This window comes from Enhydra lutris, unplaced genomic scaffold (genome assembly GCF_002288905.1).
Source record: "Enhydra lutris kenyoni isolate GAN:26980312 unplaced genomic scaffold, ASM228890v2 scaffoldscaffold25, whole genome shotgun sequence".
Taxonomy (NCBI): domain Eukaryota; kingdom Metazoa; phylum Chordata; class Mammalia; order Carnivora; family Mustelidae; genus Enhydra; species Enhydra lutris.
In genome coordinates this window covers 9,912,890-9,937,244 of record NW_019154109.1, presented here as the reverse complement: position 1 = coordinate 9,937,244, position 24,355 = coordinate 9,912,890, and the positions used below count along the sequence as shown (strand labels likewise).

At 35.2% G+C, this 24,355-nt stretch overlaps 1 protein-coding gene across 3 annotated transcripts in view; it reads right to left on the bottom strand.

The window, feature by feature from the left end:
* LOC111151086 (potassium sodium-activated channel subfamily T member 2) overlaps positions 1-24,355 on the bottom strand; it is a 349,819-nt gene that overhangs the window by 106,351 nt on the left and 219,113 nt on the right. For all 3 annotated transcript variants that reach the window (XM_022508845.1, XM_022508846.1, XM_022508847.1), the window contains exon 14: positions 23,330-23,438. In XM_022508845.1, the coding sequence (XP_022364553.1) occupies positions 23,330-23,438 (109 nt within the window). The remainder of the gene's footprint in view (positions 1-23,329; positions 23,439-24,355) is intronic.

Sequence of the window (24,355 nt, the reverse complement as noted above, 5' to 3'; positions counted from 1 at the left end):
TAAACAAATAAAAATCTTCTAAAAAATAAAATCAAATCAAATCTGAGTTTTAGCTAAAGAATTATTAGAGATAATACATTAATATTTTCAGAGTCAGTAAGTTTAAAAAAATCATATATTTTCCAGGTATGCTTCACTTTACTTCATTGTTTCTTAATTGTGCTTTAGAGTCAGTTAAGAGTCAAGAGCCCATGGGATGCCTGGGTGGCTCAGCTGAACATCCAACTTTTGATTTCAGCTCTGGTCATGATCTTGAGCCCTGCCTTGAGCCCCGCCTCAAGTTCTGTGCTGGGGGTTGGGGGGCAGTTTGCTTGAGATTCTCTCCCTCTCCCACTTCCCCTCCCCCAACTCACATGTGCGTGCTCTTCCCTCTCTCTCTGAAATAAATAAATAAAACCTTTAAAAAAAAAAAGAGTCAAGAGCTTGCACCCTGAAGACTGATCACCTGATCTGAACCCTAATTCTGCAATCTTGGGTTGTTCAGTAACCTCTGAGTGATTCTCTACCTCTTCTGTGAAAAATAGCCCCAGCCTCAATGGGTTAGATAAATTGAAGTAATACAAACAAATCACTCAGCAGATGTTGGGATCATAGTAATCACTCAGTAAATGTTAGCTTCCACTATTTTGTTGTTAAATCTTCCTCATTGCTAAATTTTGGAGCCAATTTCAACGTGTCTAGTCAACCTACACTAATGCTCTTAAAACCTTTACTCTTTTTTCTTTAATGTTAATATGTTTTTGGAAATAGAAAAATAAAATAAAGCAGACCACTTCTGACCATTGACTGCATCTGCCTATACCTAACTACTGCTTCCTAAGAATAATTTTTCCTGGTGGAGAAAACATTCCCTCTGGCAAACAAAAATAAAATTATCTTTGTTATGCTCCATAGTCTACTTGGCAAGACGATACTTGGCATAGAGAGCATCCTTTTAAAGTGCTGGAAATGTAAGAGAAGGTGCCAGTAATTCGTCAGTGTTTGTTCAAAATCCAAAAGGTAGCATGGAGTCAAATCCGTGTCACACAAGGGTCCTAAAAGCTATTAAAGAATATCATAAATCTAAGTCCAGGGGCTGAGATGGAAATACAATGTTGTAACTTGGAAGGGAACAGAAAAGGAGGGTTAGACAAAGACATTTCAGATGGATTTTCCTAAATCATTTGCTTGTTCTCATGTTATTTTATGCTTCTACCCCCAGAAGACCTCTTTATGCTCTCTTCAAATATCCCAGATAGATAAGCAAGAATCTCTAGGTTTCTGCTAATTGTAAATACCCCAAATTTTCTCCTTTTTAGCTCATGTTAATTGTTTGAGAAATGTGTGAACATAGTAATGTCATTTAATACTAATAGCTATGTCCAGTTCCCACTTATTAATCCCTACATGAAATATTCATCGAGCACTTAGGCTGTGTCAGGGACAGTTCTAGAATTAAAAGTTACGGCAGTTAATACACAAGACAAAAATGTTTTCTTGTTTGGAGCCTCTAGTGAAGGAAGACTGACAAACAAAAAGACTGATAAACAAAAGAAGCCAACTGTGTTATGTGTTAGAAGTGATAAGAGACTGGGGGAAAAATTAGAGAGAAAAATGACTTTTGGGTCATTCTAGGAGAAATGGAATATAAATGGTATGGTTGAGGAAGGCATCACTGAGAGGTTGACATTGAGTAAAAATCTTCAATAGTTATGGAATGGCAACCACATGGGTACCCAGGAGAATAGTGGTCCAGGCAGAAGCAGCCACAAGCACTTTCCTGAGGCAGAGGAATGACTGATATAGCTAAGGAAAAGCAAAGAGGCCAGTTTAGCTGGAGTTGAGGGAAGAGAAAAAAATGACTCCAGAGAGATAGCAGGGCAGGGAGAGGGGTCACATAGAGATTTATAAATGTTTACAATGACTCTGACCTGTACTTGAGATGATTTGGCAGTCACTGGAGGATTTCAAAGATGGGTGCAAAAGATTCTGACTTAAATTTTACAAAAATCCCCCTGGGTCATGGTGCTGACTCAGAAACCAAAGAAAGGGTAATGACCAATAAGGAGGTCATCATGATAAAGATGATGATAGCTTGGACCAGACTAGACTCGGTCCTGAATGTAGACCAGAAAGAATTGCTAATGGAAGAGAAAAAAGTTACAAAAATCTTATGTATCTGAGTCCATCAGAAATATGGATGGATAAATAAAATCCATACAGATAACAGTGAAAATGCAAGGAATACTGCTTATAAAACATCATGAAGAAATCATAAACATAAAAATGTTAAAATCAAAGAAGTGATTTTGGATTTGTCATTGTAGCCTACTAGGTCCTAGAAAGAAAAAAGTCAATCAGAGATAGTTTGTGTGGGCTTCAGAAACATTTGGAGTGTTTGTTTTTTACATCTGAAATGCTAGGTACCTGTCCATGATAATATTGTTATCACATGCAAATGAATGAAATATTTCTTATTATATAGAATATAATATGTGCTAATATACAATGATATTAGCATATATCCAAAAGATATCTGCATCTCATGATCATCGCAGCACTGTTTACATTAGCAAAGACATCGAAACAACTGAAGTATTCATAGATGGATGAATGAATAAAGAAAATGTGGCACAGATATATATAATGAATTACCGTTCAGGTATAAAAAAGGAAGTCCTGTCATTTGTGACAACATGGAGGGACCTTGAGGATATTAGTTCAGTGAAATAAGTCAGACCAAGACAAATACCATATGATCTCATTTATATGTAGAATCTATAAAAACAGAAACAAAAAATGAACTTAGAGATTCAGAGAACAGACTAGTGGTTGCCAGAGGTGGGAGGTGGGTGAAATGGGTGAAAGTGAACAAAAGTACAAACTTTAAGTTGTAAAATAAATAACTCCTGGGAATATAATGCACAGCATGGTGACTACAGTCAATCATACTGTGTTATATATTTGAACGCTACTAAGAGAGTAAATCTTAAAAGTTCTGCTTACAAGAAAAAAAATTCTAAGTATGTGTGGTGAATGGATGGAGTGATTGTCACGATCATTTCTTTTTCTCTCTCTCTCTCTCTAAGTATATATATAAAAAATCCTACGGGGCTCTTGGGTGGCTCAGCAGGTTAACTGGCTGCCTTCTGCTCAGGTCATGATCCCAGGGTCCTAGGATCAAGTTCCACATCCGGCTCCTTGCTCAGTGGGGAGCCTGCTTCTCCCTCTGCCTGCTCTTCTCCTGCTCCCCTGCTTGTGCTCTCTCTCTCTCTCTGACAAATAAAAAAATAAAATCTTTTTAAAAAATTGTATATATAGAACATGTAAAATTATTAAGGTGTACACCCGAAACTAATATAATGTTACATGCCAGTTATGTCTGTTTTTAAAAAGGGCATTTTATAGCCTATAGATGTGTAAAAAAAAGACTTTTGTCTTCAACTTAAGACAAATTAATTTCTACCTAAATTTTCTCTTCATCTTATCTCACTTTATGTTCCTAGGCAGAATTAACTCAAGATTATTTTTTAAAGGAGGAAAACAATTACATAAATAAAAAAAACTATTTCGAAACTTCTTACACAAGAAAATATTTTCAATTCCACATCTAAGTGACTCTGGAACTCATTACGTGTCCCTTTCCCCATCAATTCTCACACTCTTAAAATAGTCCTGAACCATCTTTTTGCCTCCTTGCCTCCAGTATTGGCCATTACAAATCAATTTATGGTGCTGTCATAAGAGTGAATTTCAAAATCTTTAAGATCAGTTCATGTCACTCTCCTGTTGAAAATGTTTAAAGGACTTCTTTCTTCCATTTTAAAAAGGTGAACTTTCTTATCATCATTACAAAGCCCTTCTGACCTATGCTATGCCTTTCAAATTTCTTTTGTTACTTCTGCCTTCTTTCTCTTGTATGCTCCAGCCATGAGCACTCCTTAATGTACCCTGAACAAGAAACTCTTTCTTAGCCTTTGGCCTTTTCACAATGTTGTTCCTTCTATCTCCTACACTTTACTCAATTCTTTGACCTACAGCTTACTTATTACTTTTTCAGCTTTGCAAGGCTGTACTTTTTTCATGATACTATAACACTAAATTGTCTTAATTACTCCTTAATGTCTTGCTTCCCATGTGAAATAAGCCACATGAGGAAAGGGATCACGTTTTGTTTACAGCTATATTTTTGAGACCCTGACATCCATTCTGGCACAGAGTAAGTGCTTAATAAATGGTTAAATGAACAAAGAATAATCTAACAATGTTCTTCATGCTTAATTACTAAATGTTCAGCTTTCCTAATTATATAATACCTGTCTCCTTCACCAGAATCATTTTTTAGGTTGAAACAATTACTTTCCCTATGATGAATTTGTCATTAGAATTAGAAAAAAAAAAAATCACTGAGTTCCCCAATTGCAAATGGACATGAAATAAATTTAACCTCAGCAGCAGTGAAAAAACAAAAGATACTAGGGACAAAAAAAGCACAGTACGGAAAGCTTAGTGAAAATTACAAAGAGCCATTTAATGAAGATTTAATATGTGCTTACACTAATCAAATGAACTTTTAGGGAAAATAATTGGCTTATGCATTTACTGTCAACCTCAAAGTATACTCCAACCTATAAAATAGTACAGTCTATTTTATTTCATACCCTTTTAAGGCCGCTCTACCATTTTTACTAAAACTCAATGATAATCCTTTCTAGACAGGTTTATGTCCACTTTCATTTTCAAAATAATTGATGGCTCCAGTTTTTTATAAAGGTATTAGTAGAAAAAGAAAGAAAACAATGATAGGAATATGAAAACAAAATATTCTATCAAGATAATACATGGATTATAGAATATCAGTGTATGCTTGATACTTTAAAGCACCTCTCTGAATTGTCTATTCCCTGAATAAAGGGACATGCTGTAGAATTCATGCACCCAAAACCATAGTCATGAGAGCCTTGGAAAAACTTTGATTGGCCAACTTATAAGGAAACAAAGCTTGTGTACAAATTTTAAACCCTAAAGAAATGTCTAAGTGAGAAAAAAAAATGTTTTAAAAAGAGAAGTGGGAGGGAAGATGATTACTTAAGAGAAAGGAAAAAAAAATCTAGTTAAATAAATTACAAACACCACATCAAATTCTTCAAGAGCTTATAGGCTTTAATCATTTCCTTTCAAATGCCCCATTTCTGTCCTATAATAATGTCTTGGGCAGGTCCCTTTCTTTCAAATCATGTTCAGTTATTAAAAAGCTCAGTTCTAACCCAATTTGAAACTCCAATCTTATCAGCTCCGGCTTATTCTCCCTGGGATGTTGCTGATCTTCAAAGTAACTCTAACTGGCCATCACTGTCCTCTGTGAAGGGATCTTGTAGGCACACGTGAATCCCCTTTATGTGGAGTACAGGGTGAGCCTTGGTATATGATCACCGGTAAGTAAGAAACTCTCTTCCACTTTCCCTCATGTTATCTCCTGGTGGTACATCCTGTAGTCTAGCTTTTTGAGCTTCCTCACCTTGTGGCCAACACACTTAGACGGGGTACCAGAAATATGGCTCAAGTCTTTTTAAGCTATCAGTTGTGCTGAGGAAAACCCATGTGTGGGATTGAAGGCTGCTTTCTAGCTCTACCATTTTACTCTAATTCTTTTTTCCTCATGTTCAAAGAATCACAACAAACTACTTAACAAATAATCACAACAAAGAATCACAACAAACTACATAAGCAAATGTCTAACTAGGGAACAAGATGCTAGTTCCCACTTACTACAGAAATTCCTATTCTCCATGAGTAATAGCTAATTCTTTTGTACTTCCTTTCACATACTTGGGAGCAGGTGCAAGAGCACTGTGTTATTCTCTCCATTCCCCTCTCTGATCTTCTCTTTCTATGGAAAATTGAAGAGAATGGACAATGGGATACTTAACTCTTCTTTGTCCTCAATTATGAGTTATAGTCACCAATTCTGGGACATGAAAAGTCCCTCTCAATATAATAAATATTGGTTGAAAAAAAGTATGTTTGGTCTATTCTGTTTATTTTTCCCAAGTTAGAAATATCATTTGTTCCAGTTAATTTCCTGATGGTGCATAAATCAATTTTGACAACTGAATTTTATTTTTCTTTTAAATGCAAGTAGCACATTCCTCATTAATCTGTGATTACACCTTCAAGGAAAATGGTTTTTTTTTTTTAAGATTTTTTATTTATTTATTTGACAGAGAGAGATCACAAGGAGGCAGAGAGGCAGGCAGAGAGAGAGAGGAGGAAGCAGGCTCCCTGCTGAGCAGAGATCCCGATGCGGGGCTTGATCCCAGGACCCTGAGATCATGACCCGAGGCGAAGGCAGAGGCTTTAACCCACTGAGCCACCCAGGCGCCCTGGAAAATGGGTTTTTATTGCCAGAAAGCAAATTAACTCACACACCAATCTCCTGTGTTTCAACACTATCAACCGAGCGGAAGGAGGACTGCTAGTGAGCAAGTACTTGGGTCTGCTCTTTGCAGAAATGTATTTTAATACAGTCCTCTGAATACAGTAAAGGAATCTGGCATAATTTTGTTTTTTTTTAAAGTTTTCCCATATCGGATTTTCACAGAGGGAGGAATAAAAAAGGATTTAACTGGAATTTCCTGTTCCAGATAAAGTAAGTTGAAATCATATTACAGGACATGCTCTCTTTCTCATTCAGTATGTGCTGAACTATTCTGCTCGGTAATATAGCTTACGTTGAGAAACAAAATAATGGGAGCCTGGGTGGCTCGGTTGGTTGAGCTGCTGACTTCCTCTTGGCTCAGGTCAAGGTAAGATCCTGCCGCACACTGGGCTTCATGCTCAGCGGGGAGTCTGTTTGAGATTCTTTCTCTCTGCCCCTGCTCCCATTCACACTGGCGGGAGCGTGCTCTCTCTCCCTCCCTCAAATAAATAAATAAATAAATAAATAAATAAATCTTTTAAAAAAAGTGTTCTGAAAACAGAACAAGATAAAAACAAAAACAGCGTAAAACCTTATTCTACTGACAATTTCCTATTTTTTGTAAAGATGGACAGTGTTTTTATTTTTTTGAAAACTCATACTGATAACTTCCAGAAAATAAAATTTGATTTGATTTTTATATTTTCTGTATGCGTACAAGGATGCCACCAAACTACAGGTAAACTCAAGAATAAGCTTGGTATTATGAAGCACTGCCTTCAAGGTTATGAAATGTAATCATTAGTAGGAATCCACTTATTTTACAATATTATGTTTGTTGTCTTAAACACCTCTGCATTTTAATCACTGGATTTAGTTTTGCTGGTATATTTTGTTCTCTTCAATCCTGAATAATGTAGTTAAATATACAGTAAATGATCAGTTTCAGATTTGCCAACACTGACACAGGTTGACAAATTAGTTGTTTTTATATATTTACTTTTATTATCAAACTAAATCATCTGCACATCAGTGAGCATAAACAGTACCTTGTCACAGGGATTTTTGATATAAAATCCATTCTTTGCTGTGTAATAAAAGACTTTATATATATCTAGGTGGAAATTTTTGCCTTAGGAAAAGGATTTCATTTAGATTTATACTTGAAATGTTAAATAAAATAAAATTTCCTTATTAATGCTTCATTTTAAAGGAGATTACGTATTTACTACCTCATTATATTGATTAAAAGTAGATTTAAAACTCAAAGGTTTAAATATAATTAAAATTAATACACTTTATTTAATTCTGTACACTTGTGTTTCTCCAATTTAATGTCTGCTTGATTGCACATAGTTGTTTATATTCTTTATAGGGTGTTTTTCTGCAAACACACATGAATTGCATTAATTCATAATGGTCCCAAACTGTTACATTATTTAAAAATCAAATTATTTAAATGATATTACAATTTTGCCTTTATTATCAATGTCAGGAATCTACAGTTAACACTGTAGACCAAAGAAATGATTCTGACAAATTGTAGGCTGTGTCCCTGGAAACGTAATTTATGGGTAGAGAAGGTATAGTGGAGTATACAGAAGCTTGCAAAAAGGGAGTTTACAAAAGAAACAGCTAACACAACTCTGATGAACATTTATTCTTGCTAGTCCTCTGACATACAAGTATGGTTATCTTATCTAGGAAGAGAAGTATTCAAGATCTCTAGATAGAAGAAGTAAAAATACACAAGATTAAGATGCCTCAGTCTACTAGGAAGAGGCTTATGCATTCCTACTCTTGAACAGCAGAATTTCCCAGCTTTTTATGTCATCAGACATCAAAACAAAAATCTGAGTTCTAAGATTAAATCAAGATAGTGTATGCTAATCAATTTTCTACCGCTAGATGGAACTGGAAAGCTGTTTGCCACTCTCAGGAGAAGAAAAAATTGCTGAAGTGGAAAAAAACAGAAAAATGCCATACAGCTTTCAAACATAATTAATAGTGAACTTAAACAAGGAACACTTTTTGAAGGGAATCTATGTCATGAAGAAATGAAATAGAGCTCAACTGTTAAATCTGAAACACGGTATGTACTTGAAGGTGGCCAAAATTCACTATTCTTAGTTTGTCTTTCAAAAACTCCAGTGTAATTTTCCAAAGTGCTCATTTAATTAAAGAACCATCTAATTATCACATACCAAAAAATTCTGTAAAGATTTCTCATCTACCTTTTTTTTTTTTAAAAAAAGATTTATTTTATTTGAGAGAGAGTGAGGATGAGGGGGGGAGGGGCAATGAAGGGGCAGCAGGAGAAAGGGTCTCTCAGGTCAACTATGCACTGAGAGCGGAGCCTGATGCAGGACCTTGATCCCACAGCCCCGTGACCCTAAGATCATGACCCCACCTGAAACCAACAGTGGGACGCTTAACAACTGCACCTCCCTGGTGGCCCAAGATTGTTCATCGACTTTTGAAACTGTCAAGTGAAAAAGTAAATTTGTCTGTCATAATGAACGTCATTCTCAGCTCTTCAACTCCACTGTTAAGTAAACCATAGCCCACTGATTTTTAGACTGTTCTACTTTAGCATTAATAAAAATTCATACCTAAAATGTGCTTACTCTTTTCTCTCTTTCTCAGAACACAGCCTGCTTGCTTACCGAAGACCATACATTTAGCTTTGGTTCAAGTGCTTTGTACCCCTGTATGGTTCATAACAGCACTACTACATCTATCCCTTTAGTTTAGAACACCACTGTGAATTTCCCAGGAAAGTTATATGCCATAAAATATTAATACTTTGGAATAAAGGAGTTATAGAAGCTCCAATTATTGTTATTTACATTTTATCATTTGAGTATTTCTTTGCCCTTTTACAATTATTTGTAACTAGGTTTGTTTACTGTCTCCCCATGTTGTCATTTGGTTTATTCTCAAGGTATGCAAGCTAATCTTACCATAGGCAAAAGGTATTTTACTAAAAAAATAAATCCACTAGGTGAAACTTATAATATGTTCCAAATCCATATATGTCATATTTTCACTGTGTCCTGTCCTGTATTGAGTATTAGTCTTTTGTGATCGGAATACATTCATGTTTTCCATGTCTCAAACTTCTAAACTCAGTGCCTTATACTGTGTGGATGCATGTGATTATTATTTATGAAATGAATTAATGGCAAAAATGTAATGTTATTTTAACCCTATTCAGTGCTATTTTTAGCATGTTATTTCATGCAAACGTTAAATTTTGACACACATACCAAAAAAACCCTTCCAAATCTTCAGCTTAAGGTAGAGTTTTGAGTATTTCTTAATGACAATGTTACCAAGCTTTATATCATGGTAGGCGTTCTCTATTACTGACTGCCTTCTCTGAAGCATGAGAGGAAAGAGTGATCTCACAACAGTTGCCCACAGGTGCTGTTCATATCATCATACTGCCATTATTAATTCATCTTTGGAATTCCTCTTTCAGAGTTTACAGAGTTCTGTAACTGCAGTGTCCACAGAGCAAGGTTTGTAACGTAAATATGGGAATCTGGGCAGATGTGAGACAAAGGGGAGTGTCCAGGCTTATGGTGAGTTGGCTGTTACATGTCTGAAAAAGGTAAATTCAAAGAAATCAATTCAAAAGAAAAAAAAAATTACATCAGGCTGGTAGCCAAGGAAAACTTACCACCTGCATAATTTGGTCCATTGGTCATTAGGTTTGCAACCTCAGACTTATGGTTACTTTGAAAGTGAGTTAAATGAAGAAACAGGTAGGCAAGTGGCATCTATTTTGTTGCAGAGGTGGAATGGTTCTGAGGTTTTTATCTGGTTTGTCATGTGGTGTGGCAGTGGAAATTGTTCACGGAAGTTTAGTCTAGATAGAGGCTAACTTTCTTGCTCTGAGTTATCGGTATTCCTTCATAATCTCTTTAAGATTAAACTTGTTAAGTGGCTACTCTTGTCTAAAGTTAAGAATCCAAGTCAATACTGAATTTTTTCCCCTTTTGCACAAGTTTTAAGAAATTTTTCTTCATCATTATCATTTTGTAAGTTGGCAATGCTACGCATCTAGGTATAATTCTTTTTCAATCATTATCATTTACAAGCAAGAGACCCTGTCAATTTAAATATTTGAATCCCCTTATTCTGTTATAATTTCTTATATTCTATTTTCTCTATGTTCTCTGGAATTCCCACTAAATCAGACATTATTTCTCTTGGATTGATCTCTTGCACTGCAAATCCATCTTCTTACACAGTCTATCTCTGCACTTTTATCTGTTATCCTCAGGATATCTATGATATTATCTTTCAAAACTTTAAAAAAAATCTTTATTGAGGTATAACTGATATATAACATACTAGATTTTGGTATACAACCTAATGATTTTATATGTGTATATGTTGCACAATGATTACCCAAAAAGTCTGGTATGCATCCTCATGCATAGTTCTGTTTTTTTCCCCTTGGGATGAGGACTTCTAAGATCTACTCTCAGCAATTTTCAAATATGCAATAGAGTATTATTAACTATAGTCACCATGCTGTATATTACGTCCCCATGACATTTATTTTATAACTGTGAGTTTGCATCTTTGACCCCTTTCACCCATTTGCCCACTCTTTGTCCTCCACCATGACTACTACCAACCTGTTCTCTGTATCTATGAGCTTGGCTTTCTGTTTTGTTTTGTCCTGTTTTGTTGAAATTCCATATATAAGAGAGATCATATGATATTTGCCTTCTTCTGTCTGATTTATTCCACTTAGGGTAATGCCCTCAAGTTCCACCCTTGCTGCAAATGGCAAGATTTCATTCTTTCTTATGGCTAAATAGTATTCCATTGTGTGCGTGTGTACATACTACAACTTATTTATCCATTCATCTATCGATGGACACTTATGTCGTTTCTATATCCTGGCTATTGTAAATAATGCTGCAGTGAACATGGGGATATGAAGAGCGTTTTGCTTAGTGTTTTCATTTCCTTTAAATAAATACCGAGAAGTGGAATTGTTGGATCATATAGTAGTTCTATTTTTAATTTTTTTAGGAGCTTCCATACTGTTTTTCATAGTGGCTGCACCAGTTTACATTACCATCTTCAGTATACAAGGATTCCCTTTTCTCCACATCCTTGCCAAGAGTTGTGACTTCTCATGTTTTTGATAATAGCCATTGTAACAGGTGTGAGGTGGAACTCTCATTGTGGTTTATTTTTGTTTCCTTGATGATTAGTGATGGTGAGCATTCATGCCTGTTGACCATCTCTATATGTCTTCTTTGAAAAATATCCATTCAGATCCTCTGCTAGTATTTTAATCAGGTTTCTTTTTTCTTTCTTTCTTTCTTCTTTTTTTTTTTGCTATTGAATTTTATTAAATTTTAATTTCAGCATTCTGTCAGTTTCAAAAGGTCTTGTTTACTTTCTATTTCTCCACCGTAACTCCTATTCTTCCTAAATCTAGAATAATAATTATAATAATTTTAAGCTATTCTAGATTTGTGTATTTATTTATTATGGCTTTTTTCTTATTATTAAAGAGAAGATAAGATCCTCCAGAAATATAATCAACAGAAATCTAAGTTAAAGTTTCTGAAAATTTAAGACTCTACAAATAAAAAAAGTTTCCTCAGCATTTTATTCTTTTCAACAACCATCATCACTCTTGTATAATTCTTTAATATTCTTCTAAACTATCATTTACGCTTCTCTTTCAAAAATATATTTAAAATATTTACTCACTGAGGTTTCAAAAAATACATTCAATTCTATTTTCAAATGTGATTTTTTTTTTTCACTAGTGAGCATAAAACCAACCTTCCCTATAGATCCAAAACAATTCCAGTGAGTATAGAGACAGTTGTTTCCATCTGGCTGGATTTATTTCCTTCATTTCATGCTGCATACTGATACTTAGCGAATGGCAAGAGCCATATTTCAAAATTCTGAGTATGAGATACAGACATATTAAATGTATTCCTTTGTCTGTAAATGTTTTAAGTGGCAGGTTACACCCTTACTGAGTAAGAAGGGATCACGCTATTTTGTCTGGAGCCACCAAATGCCCAGTTATGGAATACTGAACCCCAACTCCAAAGTATCTACTAGCATACACTTAAGGCATTTTCTTCTAGTGTGTTTAGGAAAAACAGATTTTTCCCAGCAGTAAATGTCTGACTAAACTTAACTGCAGGGAATGGTACTGTGGTAGATGGAACAAGGGTAACTTGTTTAGTATTCAGAAATTCAGTTAAAATTTGACTTCTTTTTCTAGAAATCTGCACCCCAGATCTTCAATGGGGGATACCATTTTGTCCTGCTGCATCACCCTCTGAACGTCACAGGGGGGTGTCAACAGAAAAATTCCTTTTTCCATCTCCCAGAAATTGACTGAAATCTCTCAGGTCCTTCACTTCTTTTTCATTAATGAGAACTTATCATTTTTTATTTCTCTGTCATCATTTCAACAGAGTCTCAAGAGGGAGAGAAGATGAAGTCATATGCTTCATAAACCAGTTTGAAGCAAGGGCTTCAGTGAATCATCTTTAGTGCACTCTTTACTTCATTTAGTTAACTAATATTTGTTGAGCGTCCATGCTGTGAAGGTATGAGTACAAAATATTTTCTACCTTGAATGAAATTGCAACTTGCTAAGCAAGAAAAAATAAATACATTGAAAGAAAAAAACTCATAAGGGCACCTGCATTGCTCAGTTGGTTAAACACCCAAATCCTGGTTTCAGCTCAGGTCATGATCTTGAGGTCGTGAGATTGAGCCCCATTTCAGGGTGGAGCATGAAGTCTGCCTGAGATTCTCTCTCCTTCTCCCTCTCCTCTGCCCCTCCCCCCAATCCCGCACACTCTCCCTCTCTAAAATAAATAAATAAAACCCTTAAAAAATACATACTCTGGCAGAATATGTTAAAATATATACAAGATCATAGAAACAAAAAAATCACATTAAATTGGGGAGTTTAAAAATATTCATGAGGAGATAGGATTTTTGATTTAGCGAAATCCTCTGGAAAGCCAGAAGAAATGAATTCAAGGCAATGGGAACAACATTTTTAAAAAGATGTAGAAAGTGGAAACCACAAAGTATATTTAGGATCATGTTATTTGGAGGACACGACATATATAAGAGAATCATGGGATATGAGGATATAAAAATAAGTTAGGACTGGAGTATAGAGGGCCTTAAATTAAATGGACATATTTGAATCTAATTTGATAATGAATGATGAGCTATTTAAGGCTTTTCAAACAGCAGATTACCAGATGAGAGCAATATCCAAATTTCTCAAACTATGTTTAATGAAATACTGTTCCAATTGATATTTTAATAGGTGTGCTTAGGAATACATTTCTCAGGTAATCAAACATATTTTAGAGACACCAAATAAAATGCACTTCCATGGAGATTTTCAGTACACATAACTTATATAAAGAAAAAAGTAACTTTCAGAGGTGCATCATTTCCCTCTCTTGTGATTACCTCCATTCAGACCTCCAATCTTATAGTCCTTTTTCAAAAATGTTTTGTCATGGGAGAAATGGAAAAAGCACCACTGGGGTATACAGACAACACCATCTTTCTCAATCTCCATGGTCAAAGAAGCAGGCTTCCACAGAACCAGCAGAACTGTTTGATAGTGGAAACAATCATAACTTATAGATGTGTTCCAACAAAACCCATGGTGCCCCCCAACTCCACAGCTGTTATGGATTTTATACCCTCCCAAAACCCTATGTTGAAGTCCTAACCCCTAGCACTTCAGAATGTGACTGTATTTAGAGACAGACTTTTAAAATAGTGATTAAGTTGGGGTATCTTGGTTGTTCAGCTGGAAGAACATCTGACTCTTGGTTTTGGCTCAGGTCATGATCTCAGGGTTGTGAGATCAAGCCCCACATCGGGTTCCATGCTCAGCATGGAGTCTGCTTGAGATTCTCTCTCCCTCTCCCTCCACCCCTACCTTCTCTCTCTCTCAAATAAATACATAAATAAATCTTTTTTAAAAAAAAGTGAAGTTGAAACAAGACTTACTGTGAGCCCTAGTCCAATCGGGTATCTTCATAAGAGACAGAAGAGACATAGGAAAGATCATGTGAGGACCCAAGAAGAAGATGGCCATGTGCAAGCTAGGATAGAGGCCTTGGGAGAGACCAAACCTGCCAATACCCTGACACTAGAGTTCCAACCTCCAGGACTGTGAGAAATAAAATTTTTATTCTTTAAACCACCCAGTTTCTTTGTTATGGCAGCCTTAGCAAACTAATATAATAGCCAGGAAAATCCAAGCACTTTAGAGCAGGGTAGTATGAGGTGGGAGATTTTAGAAGAAAAAGTGAGAATTATTGTGTAGTTTATAGTTGCAGTGAAATTCATATTCCATAGCAGAAAAGAAGAGAAGGATATGGGAAGGAAATATGTCAAAGCCCTTTCTATGACCTTCCTTTTTTTTTTCCTTAGGAGTCTAAGCAGCTGTAAGTTACCAGGTTGCTAATGGTGTGAGCCATTAGGGATGGGAAGGAGACTTGAGGTATGGTGGGAGGGCGGGAGAAGCCTGTTAATTTTCTCAACTCCGATTGAAAGCACTGAAAAGCATATACATTTATCTATTAATGGAAACAGAAGTGCAGACTTAAGAAAGTTTGATCAAATAAAGTTTAAGATTTATACTCCAAGTGACAATTATTTGAAATGGAGCAATCAAACATTAGAACTGAAAAAAAAAATGTTTTACTCTAAAGGAAAACCAAGTGCCTCTCATGGACACTCTATTTTTACTTGTAGTTTCCTATGGGAAGAGAGTGACTGCATTAGATCTGCCAGATGACAAAATGTAATCTTCTATCAGTTTTGGGATGGGAAACTTCCAAGAGAATTAAAGGTAATTCATTTGAGATTGTCCTGCCACCCCACACACATTTTTTTTTTCCATTTACCTTTCTTTCAGTCAAGGGGGTAATTATAATCTCTGTAACTTTTTTTTAGAGAGAGCACACAAGTGTAGAGGGGAGGGGAGATGGAGAGAGAGTCTGAAGCAGACTCTGCCCTGAGTACAGAGTCCCACACTGGACTCCATCTCATAACCCTGGCATCATGACCTGAGCTGAAACCAAGAGCCCGGCACTTAACCCACTGCATCACCCAGGCACCCCTAACCTCTGTTACTTTTAAGAAACTTTCTCTTCCTTTCTCAAGGCAACTGATTCCCTGGGCCCTCTGTGACCAGCTCAGTATTATAAAGGAGAAAAACTCTCCGACCCTTCTCATCTCCACCTCTGTCCATGCTTCCCTCCCTTGTTTTCAGTCCTTTTTTTGGAGATGGTAAAAGACATTTGATTTTCCTTTTCCCTCAACATGGTGTTTAAAATAGGGACTCCCCAGATGTTGGAGTATAAGAGACCTGGGAAGTCTCATGGTTAATTTTCATCTGAGGTCAGAGAAACAATGAAGACTTCCTCACGTTCTAGTGCAGATCCTTGTAGTTCTGCATAGGGTCAAAGATACAACAAAATGAGGGCACCTGGCTGGCTCAGGAGGTAGAGCACGCAACTCTTGATCTTAGGGTCATGAATTCCAACCCCATACTTGGGGTGAAAAACTTACTTAAAAAAAAAAAAGAAAAAGATAAAACAAAATATTGCCCTAACTTGCTCTTTGTTTTCTCCAGATATATTTATTTCCTGACAATTTTGTTTGGAGAATTCCGCCAGTCAAAACACTATTTAAAATATTTAAATCACTCCCAAATAAAGCTGACTAAAATGCTTAAAACTAAGTATTGAATTCCTCAGGCTTTCCTCCTCTCTCACCACATTGGCATCTGGGAGAGTACTGGTCAGTATTTTGTAGGATGTTCTCAATTTTGGTGTGTCTGGGTATTTCTTCAAAATCAGGCAATATTATTAAGAATACCAAAGAGGGGCGCCTGGGTGGCTCAGTGGCTTAAGCCTCTGCCTTCGGCCCAGGTCATGATCTCAGGGTCCTGGGATCGAGCCCTGCATCGGGCTCTCTGCTCAGCAGGGAGCCTGCTTCCCCCCTCTCTCTGCCTGCCTCCCTGCCTACTTGTGATCTCTCTCTCTCTGGGGTGCCTGGGTGGCTCAGTGGGTTAAGCCGCTGCCTTCGGCTCAGGTCATGATCTCAGGGTCCTGGGATCGAGTCCCACATCGGGCTCTCTGCTCAGCAGGGAGCCTGCTTCCCTTCCTCTCTCTCTGCCTGCCTCTCTGCCTACTTGTGATCTGTCTGTCAAATAAATAAATAAAATCTTTAAAAAAAAAAAAAAAGAATACCAAAGAAATTATGTCATGTACTTCTTAGCATATCACAGGGATTACATGATGTTGACATCTCTTTTTATTGGTGATGTTTACCTTGGTCTCTTGATTAAAACTGTGTCTGTCGGGTTACTTCACTATAAAATTATAATTTTTCCTTTCATAGTTATTAAATACCATGGACAGACATGTTGAGACCACACAATGATCCTGGCTTTCCTTAAACATTCACCCACTAATACTAGCAGCCTTTGGAGGATGGTGTCTACAACCATTGTTTGCCTTGTGATGACTTCTTATTTCTCTCTTTCCTTCCACAAGTATTAGTTCGAATTCTTTGGTAAGAAATGAGCTATTCTTCTTTCCTGCTTATTTATTCACTGCTTTCCTACATCAGTGTATTTACTTGATTTTATGGGTTAAAATAGAATGTTATCATTATTTACTTTGTTTCTCAAATTGTCCCATCTTAGCATGTTAGGAACTCCTTCAAGTTATTTCTTGTGTCATTTTGACAAACCCCCACACTCTTCAGAGCAACTCCTTACTTTCTGGCACCACAAGATTTTTCCAGACTCCTCTTGTATATTCGCTGCCTACATCCTCGATCCACCCAATACCCCAAGAAGCCCTAGATGTTATTATTAGAGAATCGTGTGTAGTAACCAAGATGTGAACATTAATTGTGCTAAGGGCTACTGAGCCGTCCTTGCTCTCTCAGTAAACAAAGAGTTAGGAATTATATTTGTCTATATTAACAGGCCCATACAGACACAGATCTAAGTTTCTGTGTCTATCTTTGATATACATGCATTAAAAGTCATTAATTTATACTGATTTCCAATCTTACCCACTGAAACTACCACCAATTGGAGGAGGCGTAGCAGAAATAATTGCTAAGTTATTTCAGAAACTGCTTCTCCCTGAATCTGCCAGGGAGAAGATCCTGGAACAGAAAAGGGATTTTAATGGTAAAACTGGTGAAATTCATTTAGACCAATAATTTAGTCAATTGTATTGTACCAATGTTAATTTGTGATTTTGAGAACTGCACTATGATACTGTAAGATATAAATGTTAATGAAAGTTTATATGGGAAGGGTAGGTAGGAGCTCTCTGTGTTATTTTTGTAACTGTTCTGTGAGTCTAAATTTGGTTCAAATGAAAAGACTAAAAAATAAGCCATTAAAAATGTAATGTGTTATCCTGCATTTCCCAGTCTTACTTGAGTACATAATTTTACTTTTCAGGAAAATTATTAACTTCCATCCAAAAGCATTAGTAATTGCACCTTGGAACACGAATTTGGCAATAATATGAAATAATAGAACCACTATTTATATACCACACACAAAAATTAATTACAGTGCATTTTGGCTTAATGTGTTTCTACTATGGTTGAAGATTTCCCAAAACTATTAAGCAATCTTTGGTGAAACAGTTATTTGAGAAAGCCTAAATTTCACTTAAATTTAAATGTACATAATTATAGTGTTCATGACAGAAATCTGAACAAGACTATCTCTCTATAATTTTACAAACACTTTGCATGTAGAGGTACAATAAAATTTTGCAAGCTAAGGAAATAACCACAAATGAAGGTGTTCTTCTTTTTAAAAATAGACCATTTACATTGAAAACAACAGACAAAACTTAATAGTGTTTAATTTTTGTTTTACAAAAAGCATTGCAGCAATACCCAAATCTGCAGTTTCCAGATCCCATTGATGAAAATAACACACTCGTCCTAGTAACTTAATGAAGGGCTTCTTATGAAATAACCACCCCTGAGGAACATAGTTACAAAACTGCAACTTTTTGAAATTGATTTTACTAAAATAAAAAAGCAACTTCGCTTTCCCCTTACTTCTAATATGTAGTTATGGATTGTAACATTGGAATTCTTACATCTTTCCACCCATTCAAAATACTTAAAACATATATTTATATCATATACGAATTGATTTCTATTTGAGGCCTCCCTTTCTGTGGCTATAGAAATCAAAAGAAAATTATTGCAATATACTTTATAATGTATTATGAAATCTGAATCTGCCAGCAACTGTTACTTGCTTACATTTATATGACTTAACCATTTTCTCTGATATCTGTCTTTTTTATCTTTATGTCTTCTGCTACATTTTAAAATAATTTTACTGCATTTAATACTTTCCTTATTTAAATTATTTTTCATAATGCATTTCTTCTAAACAAATTTTAAAAAGTTCACTAAAAACTTGCATCTTTTTTTAAAGATTTCATTTATTTATTTGTCAGGGAGAGAGGGAGTGCACACAAGCAGAGGGAGTGGCAGAGGCAAGGGGAAAAGCAGAATCCTCACTGAGCAGGGAGCCTATTGTGAGACTCAAGTCCAGGACCCTCAGATTATGACCTGAGCCGAAGGTAGACACCTAACTGACTGAACCACCCAGCCAACTCAAAACTTGTATCTTTTAAGAAAACAAAATAGTTTTGTACCTCCTGTAACTCTACTTGGCTTTCTTCTATGAAACCTTCCATGACTGAATAATATATTGCTTGAGAGTAAAATGCCTGACATTGTACATACCTGAGTCATCTTTTTTAAAATATATTTAATCCCAATCTCTGTAATACTTAAGACTGAGTTGAAAGATTGGCCATGGTGAGATATATACCTTCACTGTTAATTGTTTGGAAGCACTGCGATAAATATTTGCTCATTAATGTCATTCTTTGTTCCAAAAAATATCCAGATAAAGTTACAAACATATTCTAATTTAAATAAAAAACACATGTGTGCATGGCCTCAGTCTTTTCTTTCTCCATCACAAATACATATATGGTTCTGGGTGTCCTGCTTTGTCTTTAATGCATCTCTCCTGCCACACTCAAACTGTCCCTGACAGCAAATTTAAAAAATGATTTTGATGCATATAGAATCTGACTCACTTGATACATGTAAATAGAGCCAATGAGAGAATTAAAGAGTACCTACCTACTAGGGTCTGGGATGACTGTACTTAATCCTCAAAACAATCCCGTGAAATGACTTCATTCATTTTCATGGTTTAAAGTGTCCTTATGCTGATGACAGCCAAATTTTTATCATCAGTGTAGCTAAGCTCCAGACTCTTTATTAGACACAATTTTGGGAGTCTAACAAGTACCTTAAATTATGTCCAAAATGATAATCTTGATCCTCCCCATTCTTCTTCATTGTGGTAAATCACAATTATATTCTTCTGGTTGCTTGGTCCAAAAATTTGCAGTCATGCTAGACTCTTTTCCTTCTGTTCCACCCCACATCTAATTAACAATTCCTGACAACAAAACCTTCAAAATACATCTAGAATCTGAGCGCTTCTAATCACTTCCATGCTTGTGCCCTTGCCCAAGACAAGATTTAACTTCTCTGGCTTAGATTAGTCCCATAATCTCTTAATTGCTTTTGCTCAACCAAGAAGCCCGTGTGTTTGTTTCTCTTATTCAAATTTTATCACTTTTCTGCTCAGAATCTTTCAATGATCTTTCATTTGAGAATGATGGGCACCACCCTTATAATGGCCATAGGACCAGTGTTTCCCTGTCAGATCTCAGTTTTTACTACCTTTCTTGTCCCTCCATTCATTAGTCCACTTGCTGTTTCTCAGATCATTAGATGTGTGTCCATGTGAGATATATTTTACATATTTATTTTTGATCCATCTCCCCAATTGGAATAACACCTTCATGACAGCTAGAATTTTTCTATTGGTTTCCTTGTTGAAACTGTAACACCTGGAATGGTTCTGTCACAGAGTAACCATTCAATAAATAATTGTCAAATAAATGAATAAAGTAATGGATGAGAAAATTATTATCACAAATTTTCCATAAAATATGATTGAGAATGAAATGGAGGATGTAATTGGCTCAGTGATAATTAACTTTGCCAGTTAGTGAGTCAACCATTTCAAGCTGCCAGAGTGGGTGATCTTTTATCTCTGTCACATTTCCTTCCTAAATTTATGAGCCCCATTTACAGCATGAACACTACCAAACAGAAGTAATTTTAGTTGTGATTAGGATATGTACTTCCCAGAAAGTCCAATTTTAGTTGGTACTTTAGTGAGAGAAGTTTCTGGATCACATATTTTATAATAATAGGCTTAATTTTGGCTCACTGATAAATAATATGTTAAAATTCAGGTAAAGGGCCAACTATCAAAAAGTAATAATAATTAACAACTATACTATAGATATACTTAATAATATTTTTTAATAGTGCCAATTTTGCAATCACCGCATTTGAGCTGTCTCTCTAATAAGAAGCAATGACCTTTGTATTTCACACAAAAAACTTAGGCTTTCACAGTTATTTGCATGAATCAATATATCTCCTGACAAGATCCTTTGATTTATCTTTTATTCTTATAATATATAACCTAATTATTGTAAAAGAGTAAACACATAAATTTAAATAAATATGTATATATATGTATATATAAAGTGTGTATTCAAAATTTTTAATTTTAAAATTATTTACATTCCTAGCAGACATAATTAAAAACAAACTCATATTTTAATATGTAAAATATAACTATATCTTAAGACATTAAAATGCAATAGTTGGATTTCATGGAAAATTTCAAGTAGTCCCAGCTGGCAATACTTTGCACCTTTGTCATCCTCCTCCTTCTACTTAGAAGGAGAATAGCCTAAAGCAAAGCAGACATTTTGTGATTACAAGGAGAGAATCTTGGGGATTAAGTTCTACAGCTAAAAATGTTAGAATTTAAAAAAAAAAAAAAGGAATGAACTAGGTGCAGTGTTGAGTCAGACATGCTGTTCTAGATGCCGTGCCCCAGACTTCTCATTTATAAAATGGAGTGATGAAAAGATTCAGGAGTTAGACGGTGGTGATGTTTTCACAAGACTGTGACTATGCCAAGAAACATTAAATCGTATGCAATAGATGGGTGGTTTGTATGGTACGTAAATTATGGCTCAATAAAGTTATTCTGGTGGACTGCAGCATTTATGGTGACAGTTGTGAAGTAATTTTGCTGGTCAATCTTATTCAAAGAAAATCCTTAATTATGTGGAAAAATGTCTTCGACAACCCTCTTTTGTAGTAAGGCAAAATTCATTAAAGTATATTGGGAAAAGTCATATTTTAAGGATCACTGAAATGCCTTTTTAACTTAGAGCAAGAGCAATTTATTCACTAAGGCAATATTGTATGCCAATAAATAATATTTACTAGGACTTGAACAGTACAATTTAACCAGTCTATAATTAATGATGTATGTTAGCGTTGATGAGCCTCATTTATCATTTCTACAACAATAAAATGAGACTAGATATTCAGTTCTAAAGTTGCATCTCATGACAAAGAGGGCTTGGAAAAATAATGAACTCTTGTGATGAGTTCTATGAATGTTCCATTGATTGGTGTTAAAGTCATTTTCAGTATTTTATTTAATTTCATTAAAATGAAATTACTTTCTTCAAAGAAAAACAATTTATTCATAATCCTGTTACATCTTTTCCATTGCACAAATTAAAGGTTTGTAAATATAGAGAATAGAAATATTTTCATTCAGAACTTTAAGAAAATTGCTCCTCAGAAAATCTTACTATCTCAATAGAGCAGAGACATAATTAAAAATAAGGGAGTAAAATCTACCTGAAAATACTGCAGGGTATTTGTTATTTTCCAATTAGCAACTTACTCCATCTAGTATTAAATCCCAAGAAATTAAAAAAAATTAAAGATTAAATCTCCAAAAAGAATTTTCCTTCTTGATTTATTTGATTTGACACTTCACTTAAATAACAATCAATTAACTTACTAATTTTAAATAATCATATTCATAAGCACCACAGTAAAATTTACTTAGAAAATCAACACTTTGTCTAAAATACTAAATAAGGAATAAGAAAAGGTATGAAATGCAATGTAACATTTGTCTCTTCAAATAAGAGTGGGGATGTGCTCACGAATTATATTTTCCTTGATCATCCAAGTCAAATACAAACTCTCTCATAGAACAACAAAATGGTCTTAGAACTTTCCCTCATCTACCTTGAAATGCATATAAAAAAGTGATTTCTTTTATATTACTTGCTAATTTTATCAAGTACTTTGTTATTTTATAGTAACTGTAAAGTTTTAATTTTGAGGTCAATCATGTACGTATAGCTTTAAAATAAAAACTTACCTCAGGAAAAGAAAAAAAGGTTTCAAGATCTCATACTAATGATTGTCATTATCCTGTGTTTTAAAGTTTTATTTGTTAAGTATCCTGAAAATAGAAACAGTGTCCTAATCCTAGACCTAACAAATGATGTAGACACTTAGAATTTAGGATGAAACAAATTATCTCAAGATTAGTTAGAAAAGACAGAAAATACCTGCCAGTTTTTTATATGTCTTAGACCACTTCCCCCTCCCCCTCCCCCTCCCCCTCACCCCCCACCCCACCTCTTAACTGGTCTATATTTATCTATCTGTCAGACGAAGATAACTCACACAAATACAAGTGTTGTATAGGTACATATCTAGCTATATACCTTGGCTTACTGTACTTCTAAATCACAGGAATGCACTTATATTATTGTTATTATTATTATTTTTACAATTAAAAAATGCGTTATCTTAAAGAAAACATATACTTACTGCCCTCTAGAGGTATGAACCAGTAGTGTAATAAGTGTAGATGTTGCCGGGCATATACAGTTTAAAGCTAACATGGCGTATTTAAACTCTTCTTCACAAACAACGTGATCTGTTTGAAATAGAACAGGTAAATTAAAATAATTTACCTTGGAGAGTACTAATTTAAAATAATATGAAAAATAAAACAGCAAATAAAATTACAGAAGTTTCCACATAAACACACTTGTCTTCAAGATATTTTTACGTGTGCAATTTTCCCCAGGAAAAATGTTTCATGAGAGTGAGTACTAGATTATGAGTTAAGTGGCCCCTTCTGTCTTTAATAAAATCGGCAGCCTTCAGAAAAATGTTTATTTTTCCTATGCTTTATCTGTACAAGGAGGTGAGAGGTAGATAGTTTGAAGGCGCAGTATGGAAAACAATTCAGGGACTGTATAAAGTACCTTTTAATTCTGATAATTCTATGGTATGAAATGCAGTAGTATTGATTTAAAGCATTATTGATTTATCAAATTCATAGTCACATGGCACACAGACTTAGAATTATTAAAAGACATGGTAGATAACATTTATATAGTGGTAATAGATCTTGTACAATCAAAACAACTATGACTTCAGGCAATAAAAACTAATGCTAAAATACATTTAAATTAAAATTGTATTTTGACCTCAGGACCTACAGTCATAAATGCAAGAGACGATAGGATTCAATCAGGAAAGATAATAAATGGCAATTGAAGTCACTGACATAAAAGCAAGAGAGTGTGCTAAAGGTGGGGGCATATGAGAGGTTGCAGGCCACATTAAAGGGAGGTGATGCTACTCAGCCCATGTCTATTACTTCATACAGCAATGAGGGCACAGATACCAGGTATCCAATTTTCCATAGAAGTCATATTTTAGAGAAGTGATTAAGATATTGTTTACTTGGGGGGGTGGACTTTCCTTCCCAAGTAAACAATTACAGTTGGTATGAGAAATAAAGGCAATGTGTAAAGTTCTAAGAAAATAAATATTCCCAGAAAA